This window comes from Micropterus dolomieu, linkage group LG01, assembly GCF_021292245.1.
Source record: "Micropterus dolomieu isolate WLL.071019.BEF.003 ecotype Adirondacks linkage group LG01, ASM2129224v1, whole genome shotgun sequence".
NCBI lineage: Eukaryota > Metazoa > Chordata > Actinopteri > Centrarchiformes > Centrarchidae > Micropterus > Micropterus dolomieu.
The window spans coordinates 50607261-50620813 of record NC_060150.1 but is presented as its reverse complement, the minus strand read 5'-3'; the positions used below and the strand labels follow the sequence as shown (position 1 = coordinate 50620813).

At 41.7% G+C, this 13553-nt stretch overlaps 1 protein-coding gene across 1 annotated transcript in view; it reads left to right on the top strand.

Moving 5' to 3' along the window:
• Window positions 1–13553, top strand: part of LOC123986139 (glutamate receptor 2-like) — a 135779-nt gene that overhangs the window by 42427 nt on the left and 79799 nt on the right. The window contains exon 2 of the mRNA XM_046074279.1: window positions 3754–3894. Within this exon, the coding sequence (XP_045930235.1) occupies window positions 3754–3894 (141 nt within the window). The remainder of the gene's footprint in view (window positions 1–3753; window positions 3895–13553) is intronic.

The window sequence follows — 13553 nt, the reverse complement described above, 5'->3', positions numbered from 1 at the left end:
CTATAAGCTTTATCAAAGAGGAAAGTCTTAAGCCTACTCTTAAATGTGGAGATGGTGTCTGCCTCCTGAACACAAACTGGAACCTGGTTCCACAGGAGAGGAGCTTGATAGCTGAACGCTCTGGCTCCTAGTCTACTTTTGGAGACTCTAGGAACCACAAGTAACCCTGCATTCTGGGAGCACAGTGCTCTGGTGGGGTAGTAAGGTACTATGAGCTCTTTAAGATAAGATGGTGCCTGACCATTAAGAGCTTTGTAGGCAAGAAGAATGATTTTAAATTCTATTCTGGATTTTACAGGAAGCCAATGCAGAGAAGCTAAGACAGGAGAAATGTGATCTCTTTTCCTGGTTCCTGTCAGAACACGTGCTGCAGCATTCTGGATCAACTGAAGAGTCTTAATGGACTTTTTTGAGCAGCCTGATAATTAGTAATAGGAGTAATCTAGCCTAGAAGTAACAAATGCATGGACTAGTTTTTCTGCATCATTTTAGACAGAATATTCCTGATTGCAATATTACGTAGGTGAATTAAGGCGGTCCTTGAAATTTACTTAATGTGAGACTTAAACGACATGTCCTGAACAAAGATAACTCCAAGATTCCTCACAGTGGTGCTGGAGGCCAGGGCGATACCATCAAGGGAAACTATATCTTTAGATAATGCGTCACGGAGGTGCCTGGGCCCCAGAACAATAACTTTTTAACTGGTTAACATTATAAAATTACAGGTCATCCAGGTTTTAACATCCTGAAGGCACATTTGAAGTTTAGCTAACTGATGAGTTTCGTCTGGCTTGATCGATAGATATAACTGAGTATCATCTGCATAACAATGAAAGTTTATGGAGAATTTCCTGATAATATTGCCTAAAGGAAGCGTATATAAAGTGAAGAGGATTTGTCCGAGCACAGATCCTTGTGGAACTCCATGTATAACTTTGGCGTGCATGGAGGACACATCGTTTACAGGAACAAACTGAAATTGATCTGATAAATAGGACTTAAACCAGCTTAGAGCGGTTACTTTAAAAGCCAATGAAATGGTCCAGTCTCTGTAATAGGATATGATGGTCAATGGTATCAAATGCAGCGCTAAGATCTAATAAAACCAGTACAGAGACAAGTACTTTGTCTGATGCAGTTAGGAGGTCATTAGTAATTTTCACCAGTGCTGTCTCTGTGCTATGATGAGCTCTAAATCCTGACTGAAAATCCTCAAATAAACTATTGCTCTGTAGAAAGTCACACAGCTGTTTGGCGAATGCTTTCTCCAAGATTTTAGAGAGAAATGGAAGTTTAGATATAGACATTTGGATCAAGGTTGGGCTTTTTCAGAAGAGGTTTAATTACAGCTACTTTAAAGTACTGTGGTACATAGCCTGTTGATAAAGATAGATTGATCATATCTAGTATAGAAGTGCTGACTAAGGGTAAAACTTCTTTAAGCAGCCTAGTCGGGATGGGTTCTAAGAGGCAGGTTGATGGTTTAGATGAAGAAATTATTGAAGTTAGTTGGTAAAGATTGAGGGAAGCAAAGCAGTCTAAACATATATCTGATTTTACAGCTGTTTCTAAGGTTCCTGAGTTTAAAGATAAGTTTGTGCCAGGTGAGTGCAGGTCTTGGTGAATTTTGTTTCTGATAGTTAGAATTTTATCATTAAAGAAGCTCATGAAGTCGTAACTACTGAGAGCTATGGGAATACATGGCATGGAAATGGAGATGCAACAAATACAAGTGTAAAAAATTTTAAATGCATTTTATTAGGTTGATTCATGCATACGAATGGTCAGGGGCACTACTGTAACACTCCTACCTTTAAATGACCGTCTTAAGCTTGTGATTACTCTGCTGGCGAAATACAGTCAACCTCTATCTCTCACTGTCATCCGAGACAGTTATCCTGTGCACGAGACTTTACACTGTCCGTCGGACACTTGCATCCTCCTCTCTCTGTCCCTTCTCTGTATGAAGTAGTCAGAGATTCTATTAAATTTGACCATATGCCCTTAGTGTGGTGCATTTTAAAAATGTAAATGACAGTTGTTAGTCCTGCGTTTGTCCCAGATTGATGTGTGTCCCTGTGAACCTGGCAAATCAACTTCCCTCAATAGGCAATAGAATTGAGTGCAGTGCCTGCAGTACTATCAACAAGATGTTCAATTCAGGAGGGACTGAAGTTAGCATAGTCCTCTGTTATATCGAGATATAGTATTGAATTTAATGATGATGGAATCACTTCCTAGCTACAGCACTATCAGATCATCAGACATCTGGTGCAGGAATTTCTGACTACGGACGCCTTGTCCAGAGATAGGAACTCAAATGTTATTTAATAGTGGTCAGATAAAATATATTCTGTGGATACACTATTAAATGTGGTATATTAAATGGGTGGTGATGGAGCAGTTGATAAGACGCATGCCTTTGGTATGGGTGACCTGGCTTTGATTCCCACTGTGATTCTCACTGCGACATACACCAATGTGCTCCAGAGGCGTGCGACCGATATATAGCTATTGTAAGATAAAAGCGTCAGGTAAATGATGTTTTATTATTATTATTATAGAAGACAGCTGCAACTCCACCTCCTCGGCCAGTGCCTGAAGGAACGTGAATAATAAAATGACTTGGGGGAGCGATCACACTGGTCAAACGGGGTAACCGCGCCCTTCCTTAAGCATCCTGGTAATGCTCCAGTCTGATTCATAGTCACTGATAGGTGGTTATTAGGAGGCAAGTGAATGTTCATATCAGGAAATCTTGTCCTTTTTCCTCAAGGGCACTGCACTGTGACTATGTGACTACCATTGAACAGTAAAGGCTCGTGCAGACTACACGATTTTCAGCGTCGGCCGATGGCCGTGCCGTTCACACTACACAACTTGCCGTCTTGTGACAGGAGTCTTGAAGTCGCTGTGGCGTTCACACTACACGAGCTGACAACGTCTCTGTCACACGACGTTGGTCTCCAAACCAAGTTTTGTCAAGAAAACACACGTGAAGTGTTAATGACGTGAACCTACACACGAAACAGCTGTTGTTTGTTATTATAAAGACAGCAATTATGAAGACAAAAAATCCGTGTGAAAGAATGGATTAGCACACTCAGGTAGCAGGGATTGTCTGAGCTGCAGAGACAGTTGAGGGGAGTAAAAAGTGTTTTGCGCTGAAAAAGTAGCTGCCTGTTCTGCCAGCAGCCTGCTCTCATTGGCTGGATGTGGATGTCGAGTTGGCTGACTCCGTGTCAGAAATGTGTCGAGGAGCCGTTTTGATGCGTCATTGAGTAGTTCACACAAAACGACTGGCGACCGCCAATCAACCGCTGATTTACCCCCGATCATAGCCTGACGGTCACGGAGCGGCATATCGGGCTAAAAATCGTGTAGTGTGAACTAGGTTTAAGTGAGCATCCCAGAGGCGTTGTTATGGGCTCCTCCTTGCTCATAGATGTCACCTGATTGTTGTTGGAGTGAATAACAACTCCTGGATGTTAGAATTAAAATGCAAATGAACTTAAGTGCCACCCTGCTGGTACTGCAGTAATGATGTTGCACGGATCCATTACTGATTCTGGGGCAGCGTGCAGTGGCAAAAGAAAATGAGACTTTATTATGGTGTACAGTGTAGAATTATTTACAGCTGATGTACTGAAAAATATGTGAAAACTGTGTAATCTTGTATATATAATGTATTGTATAAATCTAATTCTGCTGTCTTCTTATTTTCTAGTTTTCGTTTCTTTTTTGTTTCAGGTGGTTTATTTCCCAGGGGTGCAGATCAGGAGTACAGTGCATTCAGAGTTGGCATGGTTCAATTTGGGATGGCAGATTTCAGGCTGACTCCGCACATAGATAACCTGGAGGTGGCCAACAGCTTTGCTGTCACTAACTGCTGTAAGTATCATTGTTCTTATGTTATTCTGAGTGTTGTTTTACACTGCATTATTGTATATGCTTTTATGTTTTTGAGACATTACAAATCGTATTAGTATGTGTTGGGATTCAACATAGGGTCAGGCTTGGTTAGTAGCTGAATTTTAAATATATTCTGGATACTAATACAATTTTATTTATAATAAATAATATTAATTATGATTTATAAATATGGGCACCACCCTTTAATCAGAGACAAATAACCAGACCTTAAAGCAGTCTCAAAAAGGGGGCTTACCTATAAATTGTCAATAATAAAGCATTATTAATTAATAACGGTGAAGAATGAGTCCATTCACTGGCTCTACCAACTGCTATCACAATGCCATACACAATACCTGCTCTTTTATGAAAAGCGCTGTGAGCTAACTGTTGTTGTGATTTGGCGCTATATAAATAAAATTGAATTGAAAATAACCACAAACAATGACTTCTTTAAAGTATAACAGGATTTATTTACTTAAGCACAGATTAACAATCACAATTTGCAGTTGCAAAAACAATTTATTTTAAGTGAAACAAACAAACATACAACAATCAGCAAACGCATAGAAAGAGTGTGTACAGGAGTAAATGTGTCCTTCTACGTGTTTACACATGTAGAAGGACAGAAAGGGGGTGGGTGCGACCACGTGTGGTTTACGCAAAACTGGGTCAAAATGGCGGCTCAAGACCGCAAGATTTTAGGTGAGTCAAAATGGCGGATTTCCTCTCTCTATTCTGAACTCCAGAAATGATGGCATGCACAAATGATGCTAGACTAATGGTGGTCACAGACCAGGTGAGCTGCAGATATCACCTGCTTCAAGACAGCCCCCAGTTCCTGTACGTAACAACTACCGTCCTGTAGCTCTCACCCCCATTCTGATGAAGTGCTTTGAGAAACTGGTTCTTCAGCACATAAAGAACATCCCAGCCAGCCTGGACCCTCACCAGTTTGTTTTCAGAACCAACAGATCCACAGAGGATGCCATCTCCACTGCCCTCCACTCAGCCCTCACACATCAGAATGCTGTTTCTGCATTTCAGCTCAGCACTGAACACAATCTTCCCCGTGAAAATGATCAGCAAGTAGACCCCAGTCATTTTGGATTGGCGGACACACCTCCTCCACTCTAGTTTCAAGTTCCTGGGAATCAGCATCACAGAGAACCTGACATGGTGATATCACATCTCCACGCTGGTGAAGAAAGCTCAGAAATGACTGTATTTCAGAAGGGAGTTACAAAACTCAATTTCACTCTATAATTTGTTATATTGTGACAATAATCCTACCTACCTACCTACCTACCTATAGACGATGGGAAGCCATTCACCTGCAGAGGATTGCTAACAACAGTCAACAGCCTGAAGATCGACAGTATCCAGTACTACAAAGTGGTAAAAACAAAGTGGTTGTCGGATACATCCACAACCAGTCAAGATGCTTCTACGTCTACGTGAACAACAGAGTTCAGTCAGCAAGCAGTCTTCTTCTCCTGCACAGTGGCTTTATGTTCCCACAGATGCACCCCTTTCTTGACACGAACGGACTCTAGAGGGTTGGGAGTCGCATCATACAATCCAAGCTGGAGCCAGCTGAAGTGAATCCTATTATCATCCCAGAGCTACAGAACTCCTACAGATGGCAGACCTGCTTGGCGAATATCTTCAAGTGGCGCCACCTTTCACCTATGTGGGAGTTGATGTCTTCGGACCATGGGAATTTTTCACACTAAAGGGGGACACCCTAACTCTAAAAGGTGGGCTGTGATGTGTTTTTGGTTGTGTTTTTTTGTCTGTGTACAAGAGCTTTGCATATTGATGTGATTGAGACAATGAGCACCAACAGCCTGATTAATGCCTTGAGAAGATTCTTTGCCATAAGAGGAACCGCTAAACAAACTGTGGCACAAACTTTTGTTGGAGACTGTCGAGAGCTGCAGCTCAAAGAACCAAGCTGCAGTTCGAAGAGTGTTCAGAAGTACCTGCAAGAGAACAGCTGCACATGGGTGTTCAACCCTCCTGGCACATGGGAACGGTTGACAATGGCATAGCCCATCGCATTGTTGACGCCATACTTCTGGAACACAAGTCACGCAATACTCCTTAAGGTTCAGACCACACTCATGGCTTAGGTTACAGCTGTTATGAATGCCAGGCCTCTCATTCCAGTTTTGTCAGACCCAGAATCGCCCCTTATCCTTACTCCAGCTATGCTTCATACTCAGAAGACTGGAGCTGCACCTCAACCCTCAGGCACCTTTGGGAGCAAATCTCTTCTCAAAGAAGAGTGGAAACAGGTCCAAAGTCCAGAAGAGATCTTTTGCTGTAGATGGCGACGGGAATACCTGAGCACCTTACAGAGCCGGCACAGGTGGCAAGACAAGAGGCCTTCCCTCAAAGAGAAGAGAAGCAAAGAGAAATGTGTGGCCCATGGCCATCATTGCAAAGGCCTTACCAAGCTGGGACAGCCTTGTGAGGAAGGTCGAAGTAAAAGTTGTGAAGGAAGGGACACCGAAGATATACTCTCGTCCCATCTCTGAAGTTGTTCTTCTCCTCTCCCAAGAAGACTAAACATCAAGTGTAGGGTTTTATTGACCCCAGGCAGGGAGTGTTATGGACTGTGTTTTCTTAAGTTCAGAGTGATTCATGCATGGGTTTTACTGACTCCTACTGGCCATTTAGATATCTAAGTGTTTTATTTCTGAAGTAGGAAGTTGTTGCTTTTGTGATACAGAAAGTAGTTGCACTGGGTGACCCCGGAAGTTGTTTTCAGCATGCAAAAGGGATTCAGTTCAGAAACGCAATATCTGTAAGTAATGATGTTTGCATTATACATTAACTCTGTCTGTAGTTATATTTGTCATGTAGACATTTCTGAAGCTAGTTCATGGCTGTCTATGCTATCATTCAACTGCTTTAGCTAGTTAGCTATTTAGCTAAATGCGGTAGTTTTTTTGTTGACTGTACTGTAACGCTGTTATTGATATGTATTCTTTGTATCTGTTTCAGTTTCACAAACTTTACTGATAAACTTCACAAACGGCATCAGTGTTTCCTGTGGCTGAGTGTTTAGCTGCCTGGATAGCTACGGAGTTAGCAAAACCAGTAACAGCATGGCTACTTTGTGATTGACAAGTTGCTACCCAGGCAACCAGTCAATCAGCATAAAGGCAAATCATATCCTTCCACAGTGTGTTTTCAGTTATTGAGAGTCATTTGTAATTATGGTCGCTGTTTGTGTTCTTCTGGTAAATACATTTTTAAAACAAAAAATACATTTTGTTTTAAGCCTGTTTTTTCACTAGCCAAAATTAGGATCTTAATTAAGCCTGATTTATATTTCTGTGTCTACGGCGTAAGCTACGCATGTAGCCATGCATTTTACGCTTGTGCGTTGGTGTCTTTCTGCAATTACACTGCCAAAATGCTAGTTGGTATAAATAAAAGTATAAATAAAGCTAACATGAATAACGAATGCACAGTGCTAACCAAGCTAGCTAGTTAGCACTAGCTGATAACTTACACTACGTGCACAATTATTACGCTAGTAGGTATTCTGATTGAATGATCATTTATATGCATAATTTTCAACTCCAAACCATATAAACTTGAATGCTCATTGGAGTTTGTCATTTTCATGTGTTATGTATTTGTGTAATGAGGTAGGATGTGGCGAAAGTAGGTAGGTAGGTAGGTAGGTTTATTGTCACAATACAACAAGTTGTAGAGTGAAATTGAGTTTTGTAACTCCCTTCTGCTACATAGCAGACAATATGCATTAATAAAGAATTAATTATGAAAAATGGTAACAGAAATAAACTATCAGTGGAGCAGTGCTGAGGATGAATTAGAGTTGAAGAGTCTGATAGCTTGGGGGAAAAAGCTGCTCTGCAGTCTGTTGGTGTGGCAGCAGAAACTCCTATATCTCTTCCCAGAAGGCAGTTAAAGTGAATTAACATCTTAAATCAAGTTGTGCATTATTATTATGAAGCTTCATTATTTAAGCTAATATGGACCAAAAAAGAGGTTTAACTGACACTGAAAGTTTAAAATGCCTTTCAGACAGATCCAGCACTCTTGAAAAAGCTAAACATTGGAACCATGCCCACTGGACAATCAAACGTTTTGTTGCGAATAGTCAACTGGGATGCAAAAAGCAAAAGGCACACAAGAAAAGGTGCATATTAAATGCAAAAGACTTGAGTAGAATTAAAGATGAAACAACCAGGAACCCATTATTCTCCAGTGCCACCATATTCCAGAACTGCAACCTACCTGACCAGAAGTACATGGTGCCAAGTACTCAAGGACATGGCCATGGTCAAGAAGGCAGTGAACCATGAACAACACTGAAAAAGTTTCTCAAGTTGAACTGTCAAGATTGGGCAAAGAACTACCTGAAGACAGATTTTTCAAAGGTTTTATGGACAGATGAAGTAAGAGTGACTCTTGATGGACCAGATGAATGGCCCGTGGCTGGGTCATTGATGCACACGGCACCACTTCAACTCAGGCGGTAGCAAGTTAGAGGAGGCGTACTGTTATGGGCTGCTATCATTAAGTATGAAATAGTGGGACTTTTTCGGGTTGAAGAAGGACTGAAACTCAACTCCCAAACCTACTGCCAGTTTCAGGAAGATACTTTCTTCAAGTGGTGCTACAGGAAGAAGTCTTCAGCATTCGAGAAGGCCATGATCTTTAATCAGGACAATGCTCCATCACATGCCTCCAAATACTCCACTGCTTGGCTAGCCAGCAAGGGCCTCAAATATGCCTAAATAATGACCTGGCCCCCTACCTCAGCTGACTTGAATCCTATTGGGAACTTGTGGGCCCATCTTAAATGTTAGATTTACAGTCAGGGAAGACAATACACATCTTTGAAAAGCATTTGGGAGGCTGTGATTGTTGCTTTAGGGAAAGTTGATCATGAACAAATCACCTGCTGCAAAGCCTTGCTGTCCTGGGCCGTGCATCTCCCATGCCAGTTGTTCATGTTTCCAGTCAGGATGCTTTCTATGGTTCTTCAGTAAAAATAAGAACATGGCACAGGAATTTTGCATTCTTAAGTTTCCTTAAGAAATATAGGCCCTAGGAACCTAAAACTGTTCACAGATGTAGACACAAGTGTGTGTCTCCCACTCCTTTTTTCTGACGTTGAGCAGTAGGATGTTCTCTATGCACCACTCTGCAAGATTGTTGATTTCCTCCAGATGTAAAGTCTCATCATTGTTTGAAATCTGGCCAATGATGGTGGTGTTGTCGACAAACAGAGTTCTCTCGATGTCAGGGGTTGCAGTCGTGGCTGTACAGTGTGAACAGGAGGGGGCAGATTACACAGCCTTGGGGAACTCCGGTGTTGAGCACTAGAGAGGACGAGGTGTGAACAAGAATCCGGACTGACCGGGGTCTGTTTGTGAGGAAGTTCAAAATCACAACAACAGTTATCTCACAGCGCTTTTCATAAAAGAGCAGGTCTAGACCGTACTCTGTGATGCTATTTACAGAAGCCCAACAGTTCCCACCAAGAGCAAGCACTAGACAACAGAGGCAAGGAAAAACTTCCTTTTAAGAGGCATTAGGAGTAGGTGCGTCCAAGACATATCCTTTACTGTCAGGAGGAGAACACACTGCAATAACTCTCTGATGTTTCTATACAATAGCTCCCTGCAGGCATATGTTATGGCAGTTTTGGTGAAATAGACCCAAGCCACTGACCTTCTAATATAAATTTGGTGGAGATAAATTTGTTCTAAATAATTGATTGTTATTTTTTATTAGGGCAGTGTAGAGTCATGTTATGTTCTAAATTCACTAAAGGTGGGGCAAAGTGGGACTCCATGCATGCAGTATACTCTGCCTTCATCAGACCATGATGTAATGATGGCCTGAGGCTCAAAGCTCTGCTATTTATGTGCAGTGTATTATAGTAGCAGTGAATGCACAAGTCTTCCGTTTTTGCTGTCTACACTCTTGCTTTGCACCTGCTACAAATAGATAATATGTGCAGATGCTGTGACATTTACTGCACAAAACACAAAAAGACAATACATCTACCTTAGATAATTAGGAAGATGTTTGAAGGAATATTTTTTAATTGGGAATTCTTGCAAATTAAAATGTTTGATACATTTTTAAACAAAAACATTTTGTTAAATAAGCAAGGTGCACTGGCAAACTGGTAATGTCCTGGGGTGCACTTAAGTTATATCCATTCAATTCAATGGGACTTTATTGGCATGGGAAACAGACATTTACATTGCCAAAGCAAGTGTGAGATAAATAATATAATAATAATATCCATGACTGTGCCAAAGTACAGCCTGGATGAATTTTATTACATTACAGGTAGAGGTGAGGTTATCACCAGCATGATGTGATGTGGATTGTTCGATTTGAATTGTATAGTTGTGTTCATAGAAACAAAACAGTGCTTTTTTAAAAATTCAAATTGTAGATTTAGATTTTAGACTGGATTATTACCAGTATCAGTGCATTATAACTGCCAGTTGGTCTCACAATAAAGATTGCCATGACGGTTAAACAGACAACAATTTTGTTCCCAGATTCTAAGCAATTATTTTAGCATGTTAAAAGGGTCAAATTGAATTATTCAGAAATTAAAAAACCTTCAATTTTCAGGCCAGGATAATGGCAGGGCACATTGAGCCGGTCGAGCGGGCAACGAAACCACGCTCAGCACCCTAACAGTGAACGCGGCATGAAAGGGGCTGAACACAGCCTCAGAGACCAACAGGAAACACCAACAGGAAATAATGGACAGATGCATTTACTTCTTGCTAAACAGCTAACTGTGTCTGTAGCTAGTTAGCTCAGTTAAACGTGCAGCTAGTGTTCCTGTACTCCCTGTCATCAAACTGGCCTCTGTTGGTCTCGGAAGCTGTGTTCGGTCCCGGTCCAACCGCAGTGTTCACTCACTGGGAGCAGGAACCAGTCTGCACAGAATCTGCACGACGGGGTGGGGGCACATTAAACTGTTCAATCATTATCTGCAACAAGTCTCTCCCTGTCTTTGTGAATTATGGAGAAGCAACTAGCACTCAGATTTTATTTACTGGGAAAATCAAATAAAACATTTATATTAAGATCTTTAAAATGTTATAAGGAGAAAAATCAATCAGTTATTTATTGAATGAATTAATCATTACAATGAATATCAGCAAGGAAGTTTTTCCTTGCCTCTGTCGCCTAGTGCTTGCTCTTGGTGGGAGCTGTTGGGTTTCTGTAAATACCATCATAGAGTACGGTCTAGACCGGCTCTTTTATGAAAAGCGCTGTGAGATAACTGTTGTTGTGATTTGGCGCTATATAAATAAAATTGAATTGAATTGAATTGAAATTAATAAAGTAACGTTATTTTTCAGTTTTTTTGCCCTGGGCCTGGAGGAAAACTGTTATGTTGGACACTGAGGTACCAAGTGCTCATCCGAAACTAATACAGTCACACACCGTCAGCAATTTGGGGTTCAATATCTTGCCCGAGGACTCTTGATGAGTCGGGGATTGAACCACTGACCTTTTTATTAGTGGACGATGCGCTCTGCCTCCAGAGCCGCAGTTCCTAGAATGGGAATGGGAGGAAATCAACGACTTTGGTGCGCAGAGAGCATAATCCTGCTCAACATTAGCAAAATAGTCGTTGATTTTAAGAGAAGGGAGGCAAACACAGACACTCCTGTCTACATGAATGGGTGGAGCAAGTTAAGAGTTTTAGAGTCCTGAGAATCAACTTCACACAGAGGAGAGTCTATCCACCACAGCCACGACCTGTTCACCCTGCTGCTGTCTGGCAAGCAATATAGAAGTATACGCTGCAGTACCAACAGGCTTCAATGCAGCTTCTTCCCTCAGGCTTTAACACTTAACTCCACCTCACCTCTGCACTCCACCATAAATAAATGACATGGTCTGTTATGCTGCTTTTATTCTATTCTGTTTGTTTAGCGTGAAGGGGCTAGAATCTTCATTTCACTGTGTAGCCTTGTGTTGTAGAATTACAAATAAATGTACCTTAAAACCTTGATGTCAAAAATCAAATGACACTGGACATTAGACCTGATTCCTAATTGTGACTGTCTCAGGTTGGTAGGACCCAAACGCAGACACGGGAAAAGGGCAGATTCAGTTCTTGAGATTTATTTCCATAAACAAAAAGCGAGCACACTTACAGACTGAGTGGCTGAGTCCAGAAAATCCAGGGGCATTAAATCCACATGAGCAACGAAACAGAAATCCAAACAGGTAATCAAAATTCCAAGAGACAGGCAGGAACATGAGCTGGGAATAGGCAGGACAAGGACAAACGAGACAAGGAAACTGAAGCCACGACAGACACGGCGTAACACGTACAATGACCGGTCAAGGGCTGAACAGAAACACCACACATATATACCAGAGACTAATGACCAGGGCGGGAGCAACACAGGTGAAACTAATAATATATATATAAACAGACCAACCAGAACATGAATATATATATAAATATATATATATATATATACTGTATAATGTGTAAACAGAAACCCAACAATTCCCACCAAGAGCAAGCACTAGGCGACAGAGGCAAGGAAAAACTTCCTTTAAGAGGCAGAAACCTCGAGCAGAACCATGGCTCAGGGTGGGCTGCCATCTGCCTCGACCGGTTGGGGGTGAGAGAGAGAGAGAGGGATGGAAGGAGAGAGAGGGGAGGGAGGCAGCCTACACAATATACACACAGAGGTACAGACAGTAAAGGTGATGTTGCTATAGACTAAATGAAAAATGGTACAGATATTTATAGTAGTGTTAATGATAACAATCGTAATGTTAATGATAATAATAACAATAATAACAATAGGACTAGCAACAATAGTTGTTGTAGCAGAGGGTGTCGAGCAGGAACACAGGGGCAGCAGGTGACCCGCAACCACAGATCCAGACTCCACAGCTCCAGAGCCAGAAACACCTGCAGGAAGTGATAGGAGGAGAGAGGAGAGGGACAAGAAAGCACAAGACTACCAGAAAGGGGAGAAGTTGTGTGTTAGTATGAGGTTGCATACAGAGGGAGAGGAAGTAGAGGAGAGAGGAGCTCAGTGCATCATAGGAAATCCCCCGGCAGTCTAGGCCTATAGCAGCATAACTAAGGGATGGTTCAGGACTACCTGAGCCAGCCCTAACTATAAGCTTTATCAAAGAGGAAAGTCTTAAGCCTGCTCTTAAATGTGGAGATGGTGTCTGCCTCCTGAACCCAAACTGGAACCTGGTTCCACAGGAGAGGAGCTTGATAGCTGAATGCTCTGGCTCCTAGTCTACTTTTGGAGACTCTAGGAACCACAAGTAACCCTGCATTCTGGGAGCGCAGTGCTCTGGTGGGGTAGTAACGTACTATGAGCTCTTTAAGATAAGATGGTGCCTGACCATTAAGAGCTTTGTAGGTAAGAAGAATGATTTTAAATTCTATTCTGGATTTTATTTGAAGCCAATGCAGAGAAGCTAAAACAGGAGAAATATGATCTCTTTTCCTGGTTCCTGTCAGAACACATGCTGCAGCATTCTGGATCAGCTGAAGAGTCTTAATGGACTTTTTCGAGCAGCCTGATAATAAGGAATTGCAGTAATCCAGCCTAGAAGTAACA